The 17,331-nt window shown below is 43.7% G+C and overlaps 1 protein-coding gene across 1 annotated transcript in view; it reads right to left on the minus strand.

The window, feature by feature from the left end:
• The window catches only part of ANTXR1 (ANTXR cell adhesion molecule 1), a 262,215-nt gene that overhangs the window by 137,613 nt on the left and 107,271 nt on the right, over window positions 1-17,331 (minus strand). Inside the window, exon 11 of the mRNA XM_068989259.1 lies at window positions 1,565-1,634. Coding sequence (XP_068845360.1) covers window positions 1,565-1,634 — 70 coding nt within the window. The remainder of the gene's footprint in view (window positions 1-1,564; window positions 1,635-17,331) is intronic.

The raw sequence follows: 17,331 nt of genomic DNA on the forward strand, positions 1-17,331 counted from the left end.
TGCAATGACACGGGGGCCAGGGAGATTCAGCATGGCGTGCGGACACACAGGGCCCCTGGGGGCTCCGTTCTAAACCACCCTCTGAACTGGCTCCTTTGAAAAATGCAGAGGATACTCTCCAGGGACCCATCCATCTCTAACAACCTAGAGAGATGTCAGGATATACCCGGCTGGTGCAGCAAGGCAGTGTATCCAGCCTTTCTTACCTCATGGCAAATAGAATTGAATGGGCAGAGGCTGCTCCCGTTTAATTTACTTGCCACATTGTAGTAGGTAGGAAGAGGTAGTCTTAACAAATGGTCCAAATCAGCAAGGGATGAACTGGTTAAGCTAGAAACTCTACAATTGTTATCTGGACTCTCAGTGATGAGATTCTGATGGTGATGGTTTTGTTACCACCCAGCCAACGCAGAAAGGAACAGCAGTACATGAGCTAACCTGCCTTCTATTTCCTCCCATCTAGAAGATGCTCATTGAGACACAAGCTTGCCTTCTGCAGCATGGACACAGGGCTAGTTTGTGGAATCAGTGGCATCATGAGCTGATGTCAGGCAACTAGATTTGGAGGCTTTGTAATTTGAACAAATGATTGAAAGCAGAATTCAGATGAACAAGTGTAGCATTTTTCCTTAAAGCCACCATTCTGTCTTCAGTCTGTTAGAGATGTGTTTACAGAGAGGTTAGTTTGTGTTCCCTCACCAACACTGCTTGTCTGTTTCCCTGCATATTTCTCTTCTTGCTCAGGATGCTAATTCTCTTCCTTCTCTTGAATATTTTGATCTCATCTCATTAGCACTTATCACAACTGCATCACTGTGAGATTTTCTCCGTAAATTAGTTCAGAGAGGCTTGGGCAGTGTGGATGAAGACGTGATGCTCTGGAGAGACGCGGAGGAACACTGAACATGGCCTCAGAGGGTCTGACCGTGGGGTCCTGAATCAGCTGTGGATCACAGCCTTGCTGAGCTTCTTTTCTGAGTTTCCCTATCTCTAAGAAAGGAGATAATCATCTAGAAGGGCAATTATGATGACAGGATGAGGTTATGACAGCACTTTGGGCAGCCTGAGAGCTTTCTAGAAATGTAGTTGTGATGAAGCCTTGTTTTGAACTCATACTCTTCCACTCACTATGTGACCTCAACAAGCTACTTAAATTCTCTCTGCCACAGACTGCACATCTGTAAAATTGCGATGGTTCATTGGGCTTCCCTGATGGCACAGAGGGTAAGGAATCTACTTGCAATGCAGGAGACCCTGGTTTGATCCATTTGGGGAAGGTCCCCTGGAGAAGGGACTGGCAACCCACTCCAGTACTCTTGCCTGGAGAATCCCATGGACAGAGGAGCCTGGCAGGCTATAGTGGATCTTGGGAGAATAAAGGTCCCCTCTGCGAAACACTGATGCTAGTGCCTGGCTCACTGCACTCGTAGCACCATCATCATTATTTGGAGGAGTCTAGAGAAAGGTTCCATAATGACAGTGAAGAGAGACTCTTCTCCTTTTGTCCGCCCGCACCTCCTCTCACTTCCCTGGCTGTGGGGTTTAGTTGCTGGTGGAAACTTACATGCCAACTTCCTTTAAGATAGGTGCTGGACACAGCAAATAAGTATCTTCCACAGTGAAGGGCTTCTCATCTGTAAAAAGGAAGTCACTGGATTAAGAGGAGTGAGGCAAGTTAATAATTTCATATTCAGTGCCTCCTGCAGACCATCAACCAAGTCCTAGCAGACACTAGAAAAGCCGTGATGTTTTGAAATATAAACTTGTCTTGAGTTGTAAAATCCATTAGAGCAAATGCAAGCTCTTCTGCCTGAATGGTTTCTAACCTGTATATCCAACTGAGTCTCAGTGAGCACACAGAGAGTGAGCTTTTACCACAGACCAGCCATAACTGAGGGGAAATGAGAAGGTATTAGACTGATCCTTGGGAGCTTGACGTCTAGGTCTAGTTTGAGAGAAGAGTCATATTCATGGGAAAAGTTTGTTGATTCAACATTGTTTATTGATACAATAGCCAAGACAGGGAATCCACCTAAGTGTCTATCTACAGATGAATGGATAAAGAAATTAGGGCATATGTGTGTAGAATGGAGTGTTATTCAGCCATAAGAAACCTCTCCATTTGTGACAACATGGATAGACTTTGAGGGCATTATGCTAAGTAAAATGTCAGACAATGAGAGACAAACACTGTATAATCTCGCTCATATGTAGAATATAAAAAGGAGAGGAAAAAAAAAACTAAAAACATAACTCACAGATTCAGAGAACAGACTGGTTGTTACCAGGAGCAGGGGTAGGTGGGGTGGGTGAAATGAGAACAGTGGTCAGAAGGTACAAATTTCCAGGTATAAAATAAATAAGTAATAAGGATGCAATGTACAACATGATTTGAACGTTTACAAGAGTAAATCTTAAAAGTTCTTATCCTAAGGAAAAAATCATAACTATGTGTGGTGATGGATGTTCACTAGATTTACTGTGGTGATCACTTCACAATATATTAAAATATTGAACCATTATGTTGTACACCTGACTAATAAATATCAGTTATATCTCAATTGAAAAAAATTGCTGACAGATACAAGAAGTAGCTAAGCCAAAATATTGTTTGGCTTCAGAAGACAGGGAGCATCTCCCTCTAGGTGGGTGACATGATGAGGTCACAGGGAACATAACAGCAGCTGAGTTTTGGGGGAGAGATGGGAAGATGCATTCCTGGTGGGAGATGCTCCAGGGTAGGACACAAGCAGGATCTGAAAGGATCAGTATAGGAAAATGTTTGGTCCAAGTTCTTTGAGTTAGACTGAGGGATTTGGACCTAAGCCTATGTGGCTATGAAAAGAACTTTGGAGGTTTTTGGAGAAAAACTTGAAGTGATGATTTTGGAAGTTTTAGCAAATGTAGTTATGAAAGATGGATTCAAGTGGGGGTGGGGCGGGAGGGCGGGAATCTGGAGCTGGTGGATTTCTTTTCCTTATCCTAATGGATGTCCAGGGAAAAACTTAAGCAGCTTTAATCTGGAACTCCTTAAAAACTTTATCGTATCTCAGATTCTGGGGCCAGAAGCAGGGCTGAGAAGTTACTATACTCAGTATATGGTAGTCATTTTTTCATGACTCAACATTTATTGGGTGCATTCTTTGTTCAAAAGATTGTAGTAGGAACTGGTGATATGAAGATGAATAAATATGCCCCTTTAATCAAGTTGTGAATACAAATGCCTAGAAGACAGAAAGGAATCCATGGGTAATGGAAGGATGCTATGCTGCTGTTGCATTTGATAGGAAATTGATGTCTCTAATGACACTTAAGTGCAATTGAAACTAAACACTGGCCTGAGTGGAGATTAGGAAGCTTCATGCCCTCCATGATAGGATTTAAGGACCAGACCCACATGAGATAGGAGCTGGAGAACACAACTGAGTTCTAAGCAGTGTCTCCACGGAAGGAGGAAAAAGGGATGCCCAATTACAGTTTCCCTTGATGTCTAGGGAGATTATTCCAAGTCACTCATTCAACAAATATTTATTCAAGACCTACTATTAACTAGAAACACAGGCTTTTAGAAGAGAAACATGGTGTCAGCTTTCATGGATTTTTAGAAGTTGCAGGGGAGATAGTTATTAAACACATTCAATTTTTTGAAGCAGTAAAAATATTACATTTATTTAATCTTAGTCTTCAGTACAAGATATTTTAATTGAAGGAGAGCAGATTTATAATACTATATTAGTTTCCAGTGTATAACATGATGATTCAATATTTTTATAGATTATACTCCATTTAAAGTTATTACAAAATAATGGCTAAATTTTCTTGTGCTGTACAACATATCCTTGTTGCTTATTTAAACATTTATTTATTAAAAATATGTTCTCTTGAATGTCTACATGTGCCAACCATTATGCTAGGTCTAGAACGTGTTATAGACAAAGCCTCTCACTTTTTTTTTTAAATTTTAATGGCCAGTGTTTTAGTTATCTATTGGAATTAGGGATGTGGCCAAGATCTATGCCCTGGGGACATCAGATATTGAACTTGCTAATAATAAGTGGCATTTATTTCCTGTTATTCCTTGGGTCCGTAGCCTAAGGAGAAGGGATAATTAGCAGAACAAAATGCAGGCACTCTTACACCTTCCAGACAGAGGTCACCTACTAAATCAAAACTTCAGTTAGAGTTCTAATGAGTAACCCTGTTTGAGGGAGGGCTTCACATAGGAAATAAAATGAACATTGGGTTTTGCTGAGTGAACAGGAGTTCTGGAGGAGGAGAAATCATGAGGAAAGTACAACAAAGCACAAAAAATACTGTTATTACACATATTACTATTTAATTAAATTGTATTCAGTACAAAGAAGGAGAATCAGGGGGCAGACTTTCATCTGGAAGGTCAGGAAATATTTCCTTGAGGAAAGGCTCTGTGAGCTGAGACCTGAGGCCAGGTGGAGAGGAAATGGGTTGGCAAAGAGGTAGACCTGCACAGATTCTGGGGCAAGAAGAAGCCCAGGTCTTCAGGAGCTGGGAGAAAGCTGACAAGGCTGTTGGATTTCAGTGAGACAGCAGATAAAATATGAGGCTAGAAAAGGCAGCAGGGCCAGCTGATCAAGCCCTTGTAGATCATGGTGGGTTTGGGGGACTTTTCCTAAGTGTAACAGGAAAATACTGGAGTTTCCCCTTATATTTAGAATGAATGCTGGCAGTTTGGGCTTCCCGGGTGGCTCACTGGTAAAGAATCTGCCTGCCAATGCAGGAGACGCAGGAAATGCAAGTTCAATCCCTGGGTTGGGAAGATACCCTGGAGTAGGAAAAAGATTTCCACTCCAATATTCTTGCCTGGAAAATGCCATGGACAGAAAAGCCTGGCGGGCTATAGTCCATTGGGGTCACAAATAGTCAGATGGGACTGAGCACACAGCCAGCAGACACTGGTAGATTATGGAATATGTCAGAATAGTGAGTGTGTTGAGAACAATTTAAAGCTTATGAGGACAGAGGCAGATCACACAGGGCTTGAACTGGGCATTATCTTCAAGATGCTTTTCTGTCCATGATGGTGACGGTGACAGTGAGACTCGGGGCATGCTGTGTGCTCTAAGTGCATCACACACATCACATAACCCAGTTTTACCTTCCAGCAGTGCTGTCAGGGAAGGCTATTATTCCCTTCACTTTATTTTTTAAATTATTTTTGGCTGAAGGGGGTTCTGGTTGCTGTGTGCAGGCTTTCTCTATTTGCTTGCTTTCTCTATTTGTGAGTGGGTTCTACTCCCTAGTTGCAATGCTCCAGCTTCTTATGCCAGCGTCTCTTGTTGCAGAGCCTGGGCTCTAGAGCCCGCAGGCTTCACTAGCTTTGGCCCATGGGCTTAGCTGCCCATGCCAGGTGGGATCTTAGTTCCTGGATCAAGGATTGAACCTGTGTCCCCTGCACTGGCAGGAGGATTCTTAACCATTGGGCCACCGAGGAAGTCCCTATTCCCTTCCTGTAAAGGTGAGGAACAGACAAAGATGGAGACACTTGCCAAGTGTTACACAGGAGAGCTCACATCAGCACATGGGCAGTCTGGCCGCCACCTCTGGATAAAAGCCAGGCTTGATCTCCTCTCACTATGACCTTGGGAACCAAGGCAAGGCAGGACTCACTGGGCTCATTTTCCAGATGCAAAATGGAGGCTCAGAGAGGCTGCAGTAAACTATGATCTCACAGCTAGTCAGAGGCAAAGCCAGGACTGGGACTGGATTTCCCAGTGTCCACACCAAGGGCCTCTCCGTTCCAGGAAAAGCTCATATTAGAGCAGAAACAAAGCCCGGGACAGGCGTGGCCAATGACAACCTATATTTACTTGCTCTGGGTGCTGCACATGCTCTAGTAATACTTGGGAGTGTGGGGTCCTGCCCACGGAGCCACCAGCCCGCCACCGCGCGGCCACGGAGGCCTTGTGACTCCCGGCTGCATTCTGCGGGGGGAGCGGAAGGGGGCGCAGCACCACCACACGCCCAGGGCGCAGGCTCCCTCCCCGGCTCTCTCCCAGCAGCTCCTCTCCTCCCTCCCAACAGGAAAGCCAGGAGAGTTGGAGGTTGTCTCGGTTAGCTTTGGTCAGCCTTGGTCGAGCAGACTCATTTTTCGCTTTCCCCCTCCTTTCATTTTCTTTTCCTGCCTGGGAGACCGGCTATTTCAGGAGCAGAGCAGAGGAGACCCTCGCCGCTGAGAAGCCCGAGGAGACGTGGCTGAAGGCCGCGGCACCGCCTCCCTCCAGTTCATCGGAGTCCCAGGCTGTGGGCCTGCTCTGGGGAGCTGGCATTTTCGGCTCAGAGAGAGATTGTTTGGTTTGGAGACTGGTTTCACTTTACCACAAAAATGAGTGATTTTTTCTTTTTTTTTTTTCTTTCTCTCTAAACAAAGGAGGGCCATTTGGTTTCCATAACTCTGATCATCTGACTCCTTCCTGGAACGTCCACTTGGGAAGCAGGGCCCAAAGCCTTCCTCCTCAGGCTGGGCTACATTTGGCTCAGGTGCCACGCCAACCTCAGGGCCACCTCTGCCAAGACCACTGGTGTGGTGACGTTTACCCGGCAACATCCACTTTGGAGGACGGTGGAGGGCCCTGGTCCTCTGTCCACTGGCGGCCATTCACTGCTTGTTAGTACCAGGTGGGCGGGGGAAATGGAGCAAGGAGCTGGGACGAAATTAGTGAGGGGAGGGGGTTGAAACCAGGCCTTAAGGGAATTTTTAGATGATCTAGAAATATAAATGTCCTTGCTTTTTACCTAAGATAGTTCCGAATTCAGTGCATACTGATGATATCGGTGAATTCAAAGCATCTGTCTTACAACAGCCTGGTAATCAAACTGAAACTTGACTTAAATCAGGATTTGGGGATCAACGAGTGTCCTTACACCAAACCATCAGACACCCAGGCTTGGGATCTGAGCAGCTCTGGAGACGAGTACAGGGGTCACAGTGCCGGGTAGACTCCAGAGTCAAACAGATGCAGATTCAAATCCCAGGTCCTGTGACTACTGTGTGACTGAGGACAAGTTCCTTATCTGTGAACAGTAATGATGACATCATTGCACTAGGTTGTGTGGGGAGTACAGGAGGGAACAGAAGTACATTACTTAGCACTCAAGAAACATTTAGTAAATGTTTAGTTCAGTTCAGTTCAGTCGCTCAGTCGTGTCCGACTCTTTGTGAACCCATGAACCGCAGCACGCCAGGTCTCCCTGTCCATCACCAACTCCCAGAATCCACCCAAACCCATGTCCATCGAGTTAGTGATGCCATCCAACCATCTCATCCTCTGTCATCCCCTTTTCCTCCTGCCTTCAATCTTTCCCAGCATCAGGGTCTTTTCGAATGAGTCAGCTCTTTGCATCAGGTGGCCAAAGTATTGGAGTTTCAGCTTCAACATCAGTCCTTCCAATCAACACCCAGGACTGATCTTTAGGATGGACTGGTTGGATCTCCTTGCAGTCCAAGGGACTCTCAAGAGTCTTCTCCAACACCACAGTTCAAAAGCATCAATTCTTTGGCGCTCAGCTTTCATTATAGTCCAACTCTCACATCCATACCTGACCACTGGAAAAACCATAGCCTAGACGGACTAGACGGACCTTTGTTGGCAAAGTAATGTCTCTGCTCTTTAATATGCTGTCTAGGTTGGTCATAACGTGCCTTCCAAGGAGTAAGTGTCTTTTAATTTCATGGCTGCAATCACCATCTGCAGTGATTTTGGAGCCCAGAAAAATTAAGTCAGCCACTGTGTCTACTGTTTCCCCATCTATTAGCCATGCAGTGATGGGACCAGATGCCATGATCTTAGTTTTCTGAATGTTGAGCTTTAAGCCAACTTTTTTACTCTTCTCTTTCACTTTCATTAAAAGCCTCTTTAGTTCTTCTTCACTTTCTCCCATCAGGGTGGTGTCATCTGCATATCTGAGGTTATTGATATTTCTCTCGGTAATCTTGATTGCAGCTTGTGCTTCCTACAGCCCAGCGTTTCTCATGATGTACTCTGCATATAAGTTAAATAAGCAGGGTGACAATATACAGCCTTGACATATCCCTTTTCCTATTTGGAACCTGTCTGTTGTTCCATGTCCAGTTCTAACTGTTGCTTTCTGACCTGCATACAGGTTTCTCAAGAGGCAGGTCAAGTAGTCTGGTATTCCCATCTCTTTCAGAATTTTCCAATTTATTGTGATCCACACAGTCAAAGGCTTTGGCATAGTCAATAAAGCAGAAATAGATGTTTTATTGGAACTCTCTTGCTTTCTTGATGATCCAGTGGATGTTGGAAATTTGATCTCTGGTTCCTCTGCCTTTTCTAAAACCAGCTTGAACATGTGGAATTTCATGGTTCACGTATTGCTGAAGCCTGGCTTGGAGAATTTTAAGCATCACTTTACTAGTGTGTGAGATGAGTGCAATTGTGCAACAGTTTGAGCATTCTTTGGCATTGCCTTTCTTTGGGACTGGTATGAAAACTGACCTTTTCCAGTCCTGTGGCCACTGCTGAGTTTTCCAAATTTGCTAGCATATTGAGTGCAGCACTTTCACAGCATCATCTTTCAGGGTTTGAAATAGCTCAACTGGAATTCCATCACCTCCACTAGCTTTGTTCGTACTGATGCTTTCTAAAGCCCACTTGACTTCACATTCCAGGATGTCTGGCTTTAGGTGAGTGATCCCACCATCATAATTATCTTTGTCTTGAAGATCTTTTTTGTAGAGTTCTTCAGTGTATTCTTGCCACCTCTTCTTAATATCTTCTGCTTCTGTTAGGTCCATACCATTTCTGTCCTTTATCGAGCCCATCTTTGCATGAAATGTTCCCTTGGTATCTCTAATTTTCTTGAAGCGATCTCTAGTCTTTCCCATTCTATTGTTTTCCTCTATTTCTTTGCATTGATCACTGAGGAAGGCTTTCTTATCTCTCCTTGCTATTCTTTGGAACTCTGCATTGAAATGCATATATCTTTCCTTTTCTCCTTTGCTTTTTGCTTCCCTTCTTTTCACAGCTATTTGTAAGGCCCTCTCAGACAGCCATTTTGTTTTTTTGCATTTCTTTTTCTTTGGGATGGTCTTGATTCCTGTCTCCTGTACAATGTCACGAACCTCCGTCCATAGTAAACATTACTTCACATTATTACATGGGTATCCAAGCCTTTAAAATGGACTGTAAACTAAATGTGTGGTTTAAAATCAGAGGAATTTAAAATTTCAAAATGCCTAATTTCTTGATTACATTGTTCTATCAAACACCTTTTTAGGCATTAGTGATAAGAATAGAGTAGTATAATTAAATAGTTTAGAAATCCCCGTAGGGGATTAAAGATAGAAAGGGAATTTTAAGGGAGTTTGGGAGACTGCTGAGAGCATATGAACACTCAAGAAAAGAATGCAGTCACCTAGCAACAATCTACTCTGTCTTGAAGGAAGACCAGGCACATTCAAGTGGCAGGCACAGTCAAGCCACAAATCCTGGGAGTTATAACATAAGACAATAGACATGAATCTTGTTACCTGAAGTCAGGGAGTTAATGCTCCTTGGAAGACTGGCATTTCTGCATGTAGCCAAGACAAGAATTTCGGTGAAAGGGTAAATGAAAGGCATGTTATATCAAAACCTAAGACTAATCAACACGTGTTAGTGTATGTCATCACCCTTTTGCTAATATGTGTTTAGTCGCTCAGTCGTGTCCGACGCTGCGACCCCATGGATTGAAGCCTGCCAGGCTCCTCTGTCTGTCCATGGGGATTCTCTGGGCAAGAATACTGGAGTGGGTTGCCATGCCCTCCTCCAGGGGATCTTGGCAACCCAGGGATCGAATCCAGATCTCCCACATTGCAGGCAGGTCTATTAACTGAGCCACAAGGGAAGCCCTTTGCTAATATACATATGATTTAAATAGCACCATGACAGTACCAGTTAAACCGTACAGAGACAAAAAATGACGTAAGCCTGATGTCTACTCCAAAATGAGGAAGAAGGTGGTCTTCTCCCCTCCCTACTTTTTGATTATAAAAATATAGCCCTCTTTGTTCTCAGGGCTGCACTCCTTTGCCTGCCTGCTTGTATTTCTAACAAGCATCTTATGCCAATAAACTCACTCTTAGCCTATTGTTCTACCTCATGCTGAAGTCTTTCTGTGGCAAAAGAACCTGGGCTTCATTAAGTCTGGATGCCAGGTAAACAGTTTCAATTAAAACACAATGGATTCTAGTCCCTTCCCAAGTCAGGAACTGTGGGTTCAAGTTCCAATCTGAGTTTTGGCTGGGTCTGAGTCCCATCTGAAAAAGAATGGGATTTTATTAGAAATTCCTGGGAAAATGAAAAGTTTTAGTGAATGTGTTTTGTGTGTACATATGTGCACACACACAGGCATATATATTTACCTATGCATTCACACACATATTTATACCTATACATACACATATATGTATATCTATTCTATACTGATTTTGTGTAACACTATGGACAGCATATTAAAAAGCAGAGACATTACTTTGTCGACAAAGGTCCATCTAGTCAAAGCTATGATTTTTCCAGTAGTCATGTATCGATGGGAGAGTTGCACCATAAAGAAAGCTGAGTGCCAAAGAATCAACGCTTCTGAACTGTGGTAATGAAGCCTTGAGAGTCCCTTTGGACTGCAAGGAGATCAAACCAGTCCATCCTAAAGGAAATCAGTCCTGAATATTCATTGGAAGGACTGATGTTGAAGCTGAAACTCCAATACTTTGGCCACCTGATGCGAAGAGCTGACTCATTTGAAAAGACCCTGATGCTGGGAAAGATTGAAGGCAGGAGGAGAAGGGGACGACAGAGGATGAGATGGTTGGATGGCATCACTGACTTGATGGACATGAATTTGAGCAAGCTCCAGGAGTTGGTGATGGACAGGGAGGCTTGGCATGCTGCAGTTCATGGGGTCGCAAAGAGTCGGACGTGACTGAGTGACTGAACTGAACTGATATACCTATGGTCTCATTTGATATTATTATTAATTTACAATTTGGGAAAATGAGTCTCAAAGAAGTTGGTTAATTGAGTTAGTGTTGTAACATGAATAAAAGACCTGGAAATCAAACCGAGGTTTTCTTGAAATGACTTGCCCATAGTCAACTCAGCTAGTTTTTTTTACAGATATAATTTAAACTAGTTAGTCATTTTATATTGTCGTACTCTCACAGCTAGTTTTATGATGTGGCCTGAAGTATACCCAGCGCTGAGTCTGACAGCTGTGGAAGCAAAAGTCAAGATTCTTCATGGGTGAGGTTGAATAATGTTAGGAGGCTTGTTTTCCATGAGAGGCAACCAGGGTTGAGAAAGAAGCTCTGTGATAAGGTTCCAGTGTCTTCTGGGAGACCCTGACTTACTATAATTAACCCATATCTCAAAACCATACAATCAAATGTGTTCATGGTTTTGATCTAAGATCAATGTAATTCTTTTCAAACTGGTTAAGAAGTTTCCAGAATTCTTAGCTGCAGTTGGTGACTGTCTAATGGAGCTGGGATAAAACCAAGATTAAAATTTATTAGCTAATTCAAACACCAATCACAGTGAATCCTTTTATAGGGCTGATTAAATAACTGAAATATTTTCCAAGTCTTGGCAATCCTTTCTTGATATAAATATTTATTTCTGGCCAAAAGGACAAGAAAAATAATTCTTAGTCTTATCTAGGGGAGCTTGCTGAAACCCTCCAAAAGCTGATGTAAGCTCCAAAGTAGAGTTTACATTCCTATTGTGACAAAATAGTGGAGGTTAGGGACTGAATGAGCTCACCCTGCTCTTTCTCCCGATCTTCCCTGGGTCTAGGGAGCATTTTTGTGGCATCTCTGCGCCAAGTAGAACTGTTCAGCACCAAATTATCAGCTGGTTGGGGAATGTGTCCCTGAATGAAGGGAGAAAAGACAGGCTAGACTAAATGTTTCTACCTTTTCACTGACTTGAAAAGTAACCAGCTTTTAAAAAATTAGACTTTTAAAATGCTGTGCAAAAACTGGAAATAATACTCTGCAGGACTCCAAGTTGATGAAATTCAAGGCATCTGGCTTGAGCTTTCTGAGGTCCCAGCCAGAAAAGAGGTGGTTGATTGCTCTACTGGGACTCATGCAATGAAAATTCACAAATGTGAGGGTCTTACTGCAAAGCTAAATGGGATCCATTGCTTTGAGTAGAAAGAAGCTATTTATTAGGCATGTGAACTCCATCTCAGATCCTGAACTGGAAGATTTTTCATAGACAGGTTTGGTAACAAACCTATGCATTCTTCTGATAGAAGTCATTAAACTCTATAGAAGGGGACCCGGCAGAGATTTTGAAAGTGGAGAGGAACGCTTCTACTTGGAAAGGCTAAACAATGGTTTTCTGTGGTCAGAGCAATGAGAAGAGTCAACACAGAATGGGGAGAGCCAGTAGTGAAGCACAGGAGGGTGGGGCCAAGTTGGGAATGATCCTCAGAACATACACATCTGCTGTAATGTTCTCTCATGTCTTTAATATGGCAGAACCAGGCTGGCGATTATTATTTTTTTTCCTCAGACATGACCCATATCTATCCACCCATCCCTTGGCCTGGAGTTGTAAGAGTTCTCTGGAAGCCCTCACTGCTTAGTTACTATGAGATCAGCTGTTGAGCTTGGCCAACGGGTTCCAGGTAAGTTTCCTGGGTCTATACATGACTATTTCCCTAGTACCTCTGTGTTAAGGTGTCCAGAATATACCTTTTGGTTTTCTTCTTTGTTCTCTGGGCAGGTTAGAGTAGGAACCATGAGCACATGAATAGCCTGGTCCCTGGCTGGAGCCCCCAAACAGCTTGCTACCTACAGACTGTATAACCCTATCCATAACCCAGAGTTCTCACCTGTAAGATGCAATAATACTCATTTCATACTCACTCATTTAATGAGATGATATGATTAAATACTGAACACTTAATAAGCACTTGACATATGTCATCTGTGACTACTAAAGTGGGGTACTTCTGGGCTCATAGCCTGATGTACCTGTACAACACAAGATGTGAGGGTATATACAAACTGGCTAGGTCCTACGGAACTTGTTTCCTAGGCTGTGTCAGGCTATATAGTGTAGGTATGACAAGAAGGTATCCATCTATTCTAATAGCACATGTGGACATGTATGCAGTGCAGCAGTCCTTGAATGGGGGTGGTTTTGACCCTCAGGGGATGAAAGGCAATGTTTGAGGCAATTTTGATTGTCAGACCAGAAGGGGAGTGCTATTGGCATCTAGTGAGTAGAGACCATGTACAATGCTAAGTAGCCTGCAATACAAGGCATTCCTCTCCTTCTTATTAAAAAATTATCTGGCCCAAAATGTCAGTAGTACCAAGGTTAGAAATCTTGGTATAATATCTACCATGGTTTTGGTGGCTCAGATGGTAAAGAATCCACCTGCAATGCAAGAAACCTCTGTTTGATCCCTGGGTTGGGAAGATCCCCTGAAGAAGCAAACGGCTACCTCCTCCAGTATTCTTGCCTGGAGAATTCCTGAAGATCCCCTGAAGAAGAAAACAGCTACCTCCTCCAGTATTCTTGCCTGGAGAATTCCATGGACAACAGAGCTTGGTGGGCTATAGTCCATGGGGTTGCAAAGAGTCTGACACAACTGAGTGACTAACACTTTCACACATGGTTTTGGCTCATTGTAGAGGGTTCTGTAGATATTACTAGGTAGTTCACAGTTCTCCCTGGGGTACTGACACAATGTCCAGAAAAGTTCAGAGGTGTTAAACGATTATGCATAGAGGAGGGTGAGGGAGTAACAGCTTGAGAGCCATTGGGAAGGCATCTGGTTAGAGTAAAGAAGAGAGTGTTTTTTGGTAAATTCTTCCATGCAGGCTTTGATGGGTCCAGGTTTGCCTAGTGGTAGGTGGCACCTGAGCCACTCTGCTGGATGGGGCTTTACAAGTGAAATGGGGGTGCTCCAGAAGTGGGGATTAGATTGCTGCTGAGGCTCTGAGCTGATACGGGTGGGAAGGCTGCAATCAAAACACCTTACCTACAAACACCAGTGTAGGACAGAGAGCTGAGTGCAGGCTTGGAAAAAAATGAAGTGGGTTATCTTGAACATTGTTTACAGGAGGATCAAGATGACATCATGGCGCCAGGAGGAGAGGCAGTTAAGGGTGAGGGACCATGAATGCATTCCCAGAGAAGCCCAGGGATAGTAGCCAGCAGCCTGCGGGTCACTGGGTTGTCTTCTGGGGGCTTGATCTCTGTGCCTCAGAACTCTCCAGCTTTTAGAACTGGTCCTTAGCACAGCTAGTCTGACTTCTCAGGATGTAAATTATTTTTGGCTCATATTTACTGTTATTTTTAGTGATTGGAAAAGTAAGACATGGTGAGTGTGGGAAGTCTGAGAAATACAGAGAAGAATATAAAATCCCTGGTAATCCTAACTTCCAGTGATAAACACTGTTAATGCTGTGGGGCATGCTATTTCAGAATTTTTTCTATGCATATTATTTTTTACATAATTGGAATCATACTGCACATAATGTTGTAGTCTTCTGCATCATCTCTATCCAAAGTTAATAGGGACAGATTTAGGTATTGCAAGAAAACCAAATGAAGATAATGGGGCTCAGGGCTCTGGCAAAATGTTTCCTCCTCTCAATAAATCTAGACCAAAAATTCTTGACTGTTGACATTTACAAAACTAACAAATTATCTTATAAGCAAAGCATCAACCTTTAAAAAAATCTGTGAGCTTGAGGTCAGAAAACTGGTGCCCTTGAGACAGCTGTAATTTGCTAAGAAATATATTTTTTAAAGTTTTGTTTTCACTTGGCGGAAGACAATTTAGGATTCATGCACAAGGTATGTGTCTACTGACATTAAGTCTTTCAGCTGTGCACAATTAGGTTTGGAAGGGTTTACCTTTGGAATTGGGATTGAGGGACAAGTCTAGTAAAATATGGTAAAGACTTTGCCTGCAATGCGGGAGACCCAGATCTGATCCCTGGGTCAGGAAGATCCAATGGAGAAAGGAATGACAACCCATTCCAGTATTCTTGCCTGGAGAATCCCATGGACTGAGGAGCCTGGTGACCCTGTTCATGGGGTTGCACAGAGTTGGACACAAGAGAACGACTATCTATCACTATCACAGGATCATGACCATGAACTATGGCAAATGCTGACTGCTCTTAAAGAACACAAATTAATACGGAAATGCAGAGAAGAGGTGGGAAGCAGACATCAGGCACACACTTGGGTCACAGTGGACATCACTAAGCTGCTGTGGTGTGCATATTAGCGGCCAGAGCTGAACTGCTTGAAGGAAAGATACATCAGTGCTCTCTTCCTTTCCCTCAGAAGCACCCAACTTTTCCTCTAAATGAATGTGGAGCAAATATTTAACGTATTTCAAATGCTAATTTGAAGGGGGCATAGCTTATTAGCCTCCTTGGAGTTCCCATAAGTCTGGTCCATTTCTGTTAACCACTTTTTCTTCCATCATCCCACTGTAATGACAAAGGAGTCGTGCTCCATGAGGAAAGGCACTGCAAAAGTCCAGTTATCTGGTACAGAATAGAGGGGGTGCCAACTTCCCCTATTGAGACAACAGGACTGGGTTAACAGCAGTTTCAGGGACATTCACAAGCAAATCTCTCTTAATCACTGCTTCAGAGAAGCTCACTGGGTGCTGGAGTCCGCAGGCAGCTTCCAATTTTCATTTGGAAGCAATTGCACCCTTGGTAGAACAAGGGCAATGCCAAGTTTGACCATCTATTAGGCACTGCTGTAGTTAACTTTGTGTCAGTTTGCCCCTGGAAGAAACTCTTTTGCCCCTAAATGAAAGTCTTCACCAGTTAAGTTACATCTGGTGGCAAATTCTCTTTTATCACCACCTCATCCCAGATTCCTGAGGTCTTCGTCTGACCGAGCAAAACTGCAGTAAATTTCCACTTATCTATATTTTTGTCTGGATCTGAAAGATAGAAACATGGACTAACACAGTCTTGGCAGGAGGCATTTCAGAAACAACTGGGCAAAACCCAAAGTCCCTGAGAGCAGGGGCAAAGGGAAACCTGAGCAGATACATGGAAAGCCCATAAAGTGTAAGAAAGAGGGGCCACCTGGGGAACCAGAAGAGGTGGCTTCCCTGTGTTCACAATCAGCTGCATAAACTGATCTAAAGCCTGGGCTCTTTGTCCCCTGGTCCAGGGCTTTTTTTCCCCTTGAACCAGAGATCAAGTCTTGACTAACAAACCTGTGATCTTGGGCAAGTAGCTGAATCTCTCAGAGCTGAGTTTTCCTGTCTCTACAGTAAGGGGAAGCCGTGGGAATCAGTGTCTTCAAATCAGGCGCATGTCAGAGTGATGTGGGCATTCAGGATCAGGGATCCGGGGACCTGTGGGGATCTGTGTTTAAGAAGCAACATAGGGAAGTGGGCAAGAGCCTCTGGAGTAGACTGCCTGGGTCCACACTGCTCCAACCTCTGGCCACCTGGGTGACCTTGGGCAGTTTCTGTGCTTCAGTTCCCTTGTCAGCCAAGGGGGATACAAGTAACTCCTCCCTCACAGGGCTGCTGGGAGGATGAAACGAGCTGGTTTAGGAAGGAGACCAGGCAGGTACTCACAATCAGTAATTGTCATTACTTGGATCATGCTTCTGGGGGATTCTGATGTGAGGCCTGAATAAGAAGCAGGAGTGGAGGATGAATCATCGAACTGAGTGAAGTAAGTCAAACACAGAAAGACATATATCATATGATATCACTTATAGGTGGAATCTGGAAAATGGGTACAAATGAATTTACTTACAAGACAGAGGTAGAAGCACAGATGCAGAAAACACACTTATGGTTACCAGGGGATAAGGGGAGGGCAGGGATAAGCTAGGAGATTGGGGCTGACATATACATACTACTATATATAAAATAGATAACTAATAAGAACCTACTGTATAGCACAGGGAACTCTATTCAATACCCTGTAATGGCCTGTTGTTGTTTAGTTGCTGAGTCGCATCTGACTCATTGTGACCCCATGGACTATAGCCCACAAGGCTCCTCTGTCCATGGGATTTCCCAGGCAAGTATACTGGAGTGGGTTGCCATTTCTTTCTCCAGGGTATCTTTCTGACTTAGGGATTGAACCCACGTCTCCCGCATAGGCAGGCAGATTCTTTACCACTGAGCCATTGGGGAAGCCCAATGGCCTGTATGGGCAAAGAATCTAAAAAGAGAGTGTGGATATTTGTATATGTATAACTGATTCAATTTGCTGTGTACCTGAAGCCAACACAACATTGTAAACCAACTACACTCTACACTCCAAAAACAGAA

Source organism: Capricornis sumatraensis, chromosome 1 (genome assembly GCF_032405125.1).
Source record: "Capricornis sumatraensis isolate serow.1 chromosome 1, serow.2, whole genome shotgun sequence".
In the NCBI taxonomy this organism is placed as follows: domain Eukaryota; kingdom Metazoa; phylum Chordata; class Mammalia; order Artiodactyla; family Bovidae; genus Capricornis; species Capricornis sumatraensis.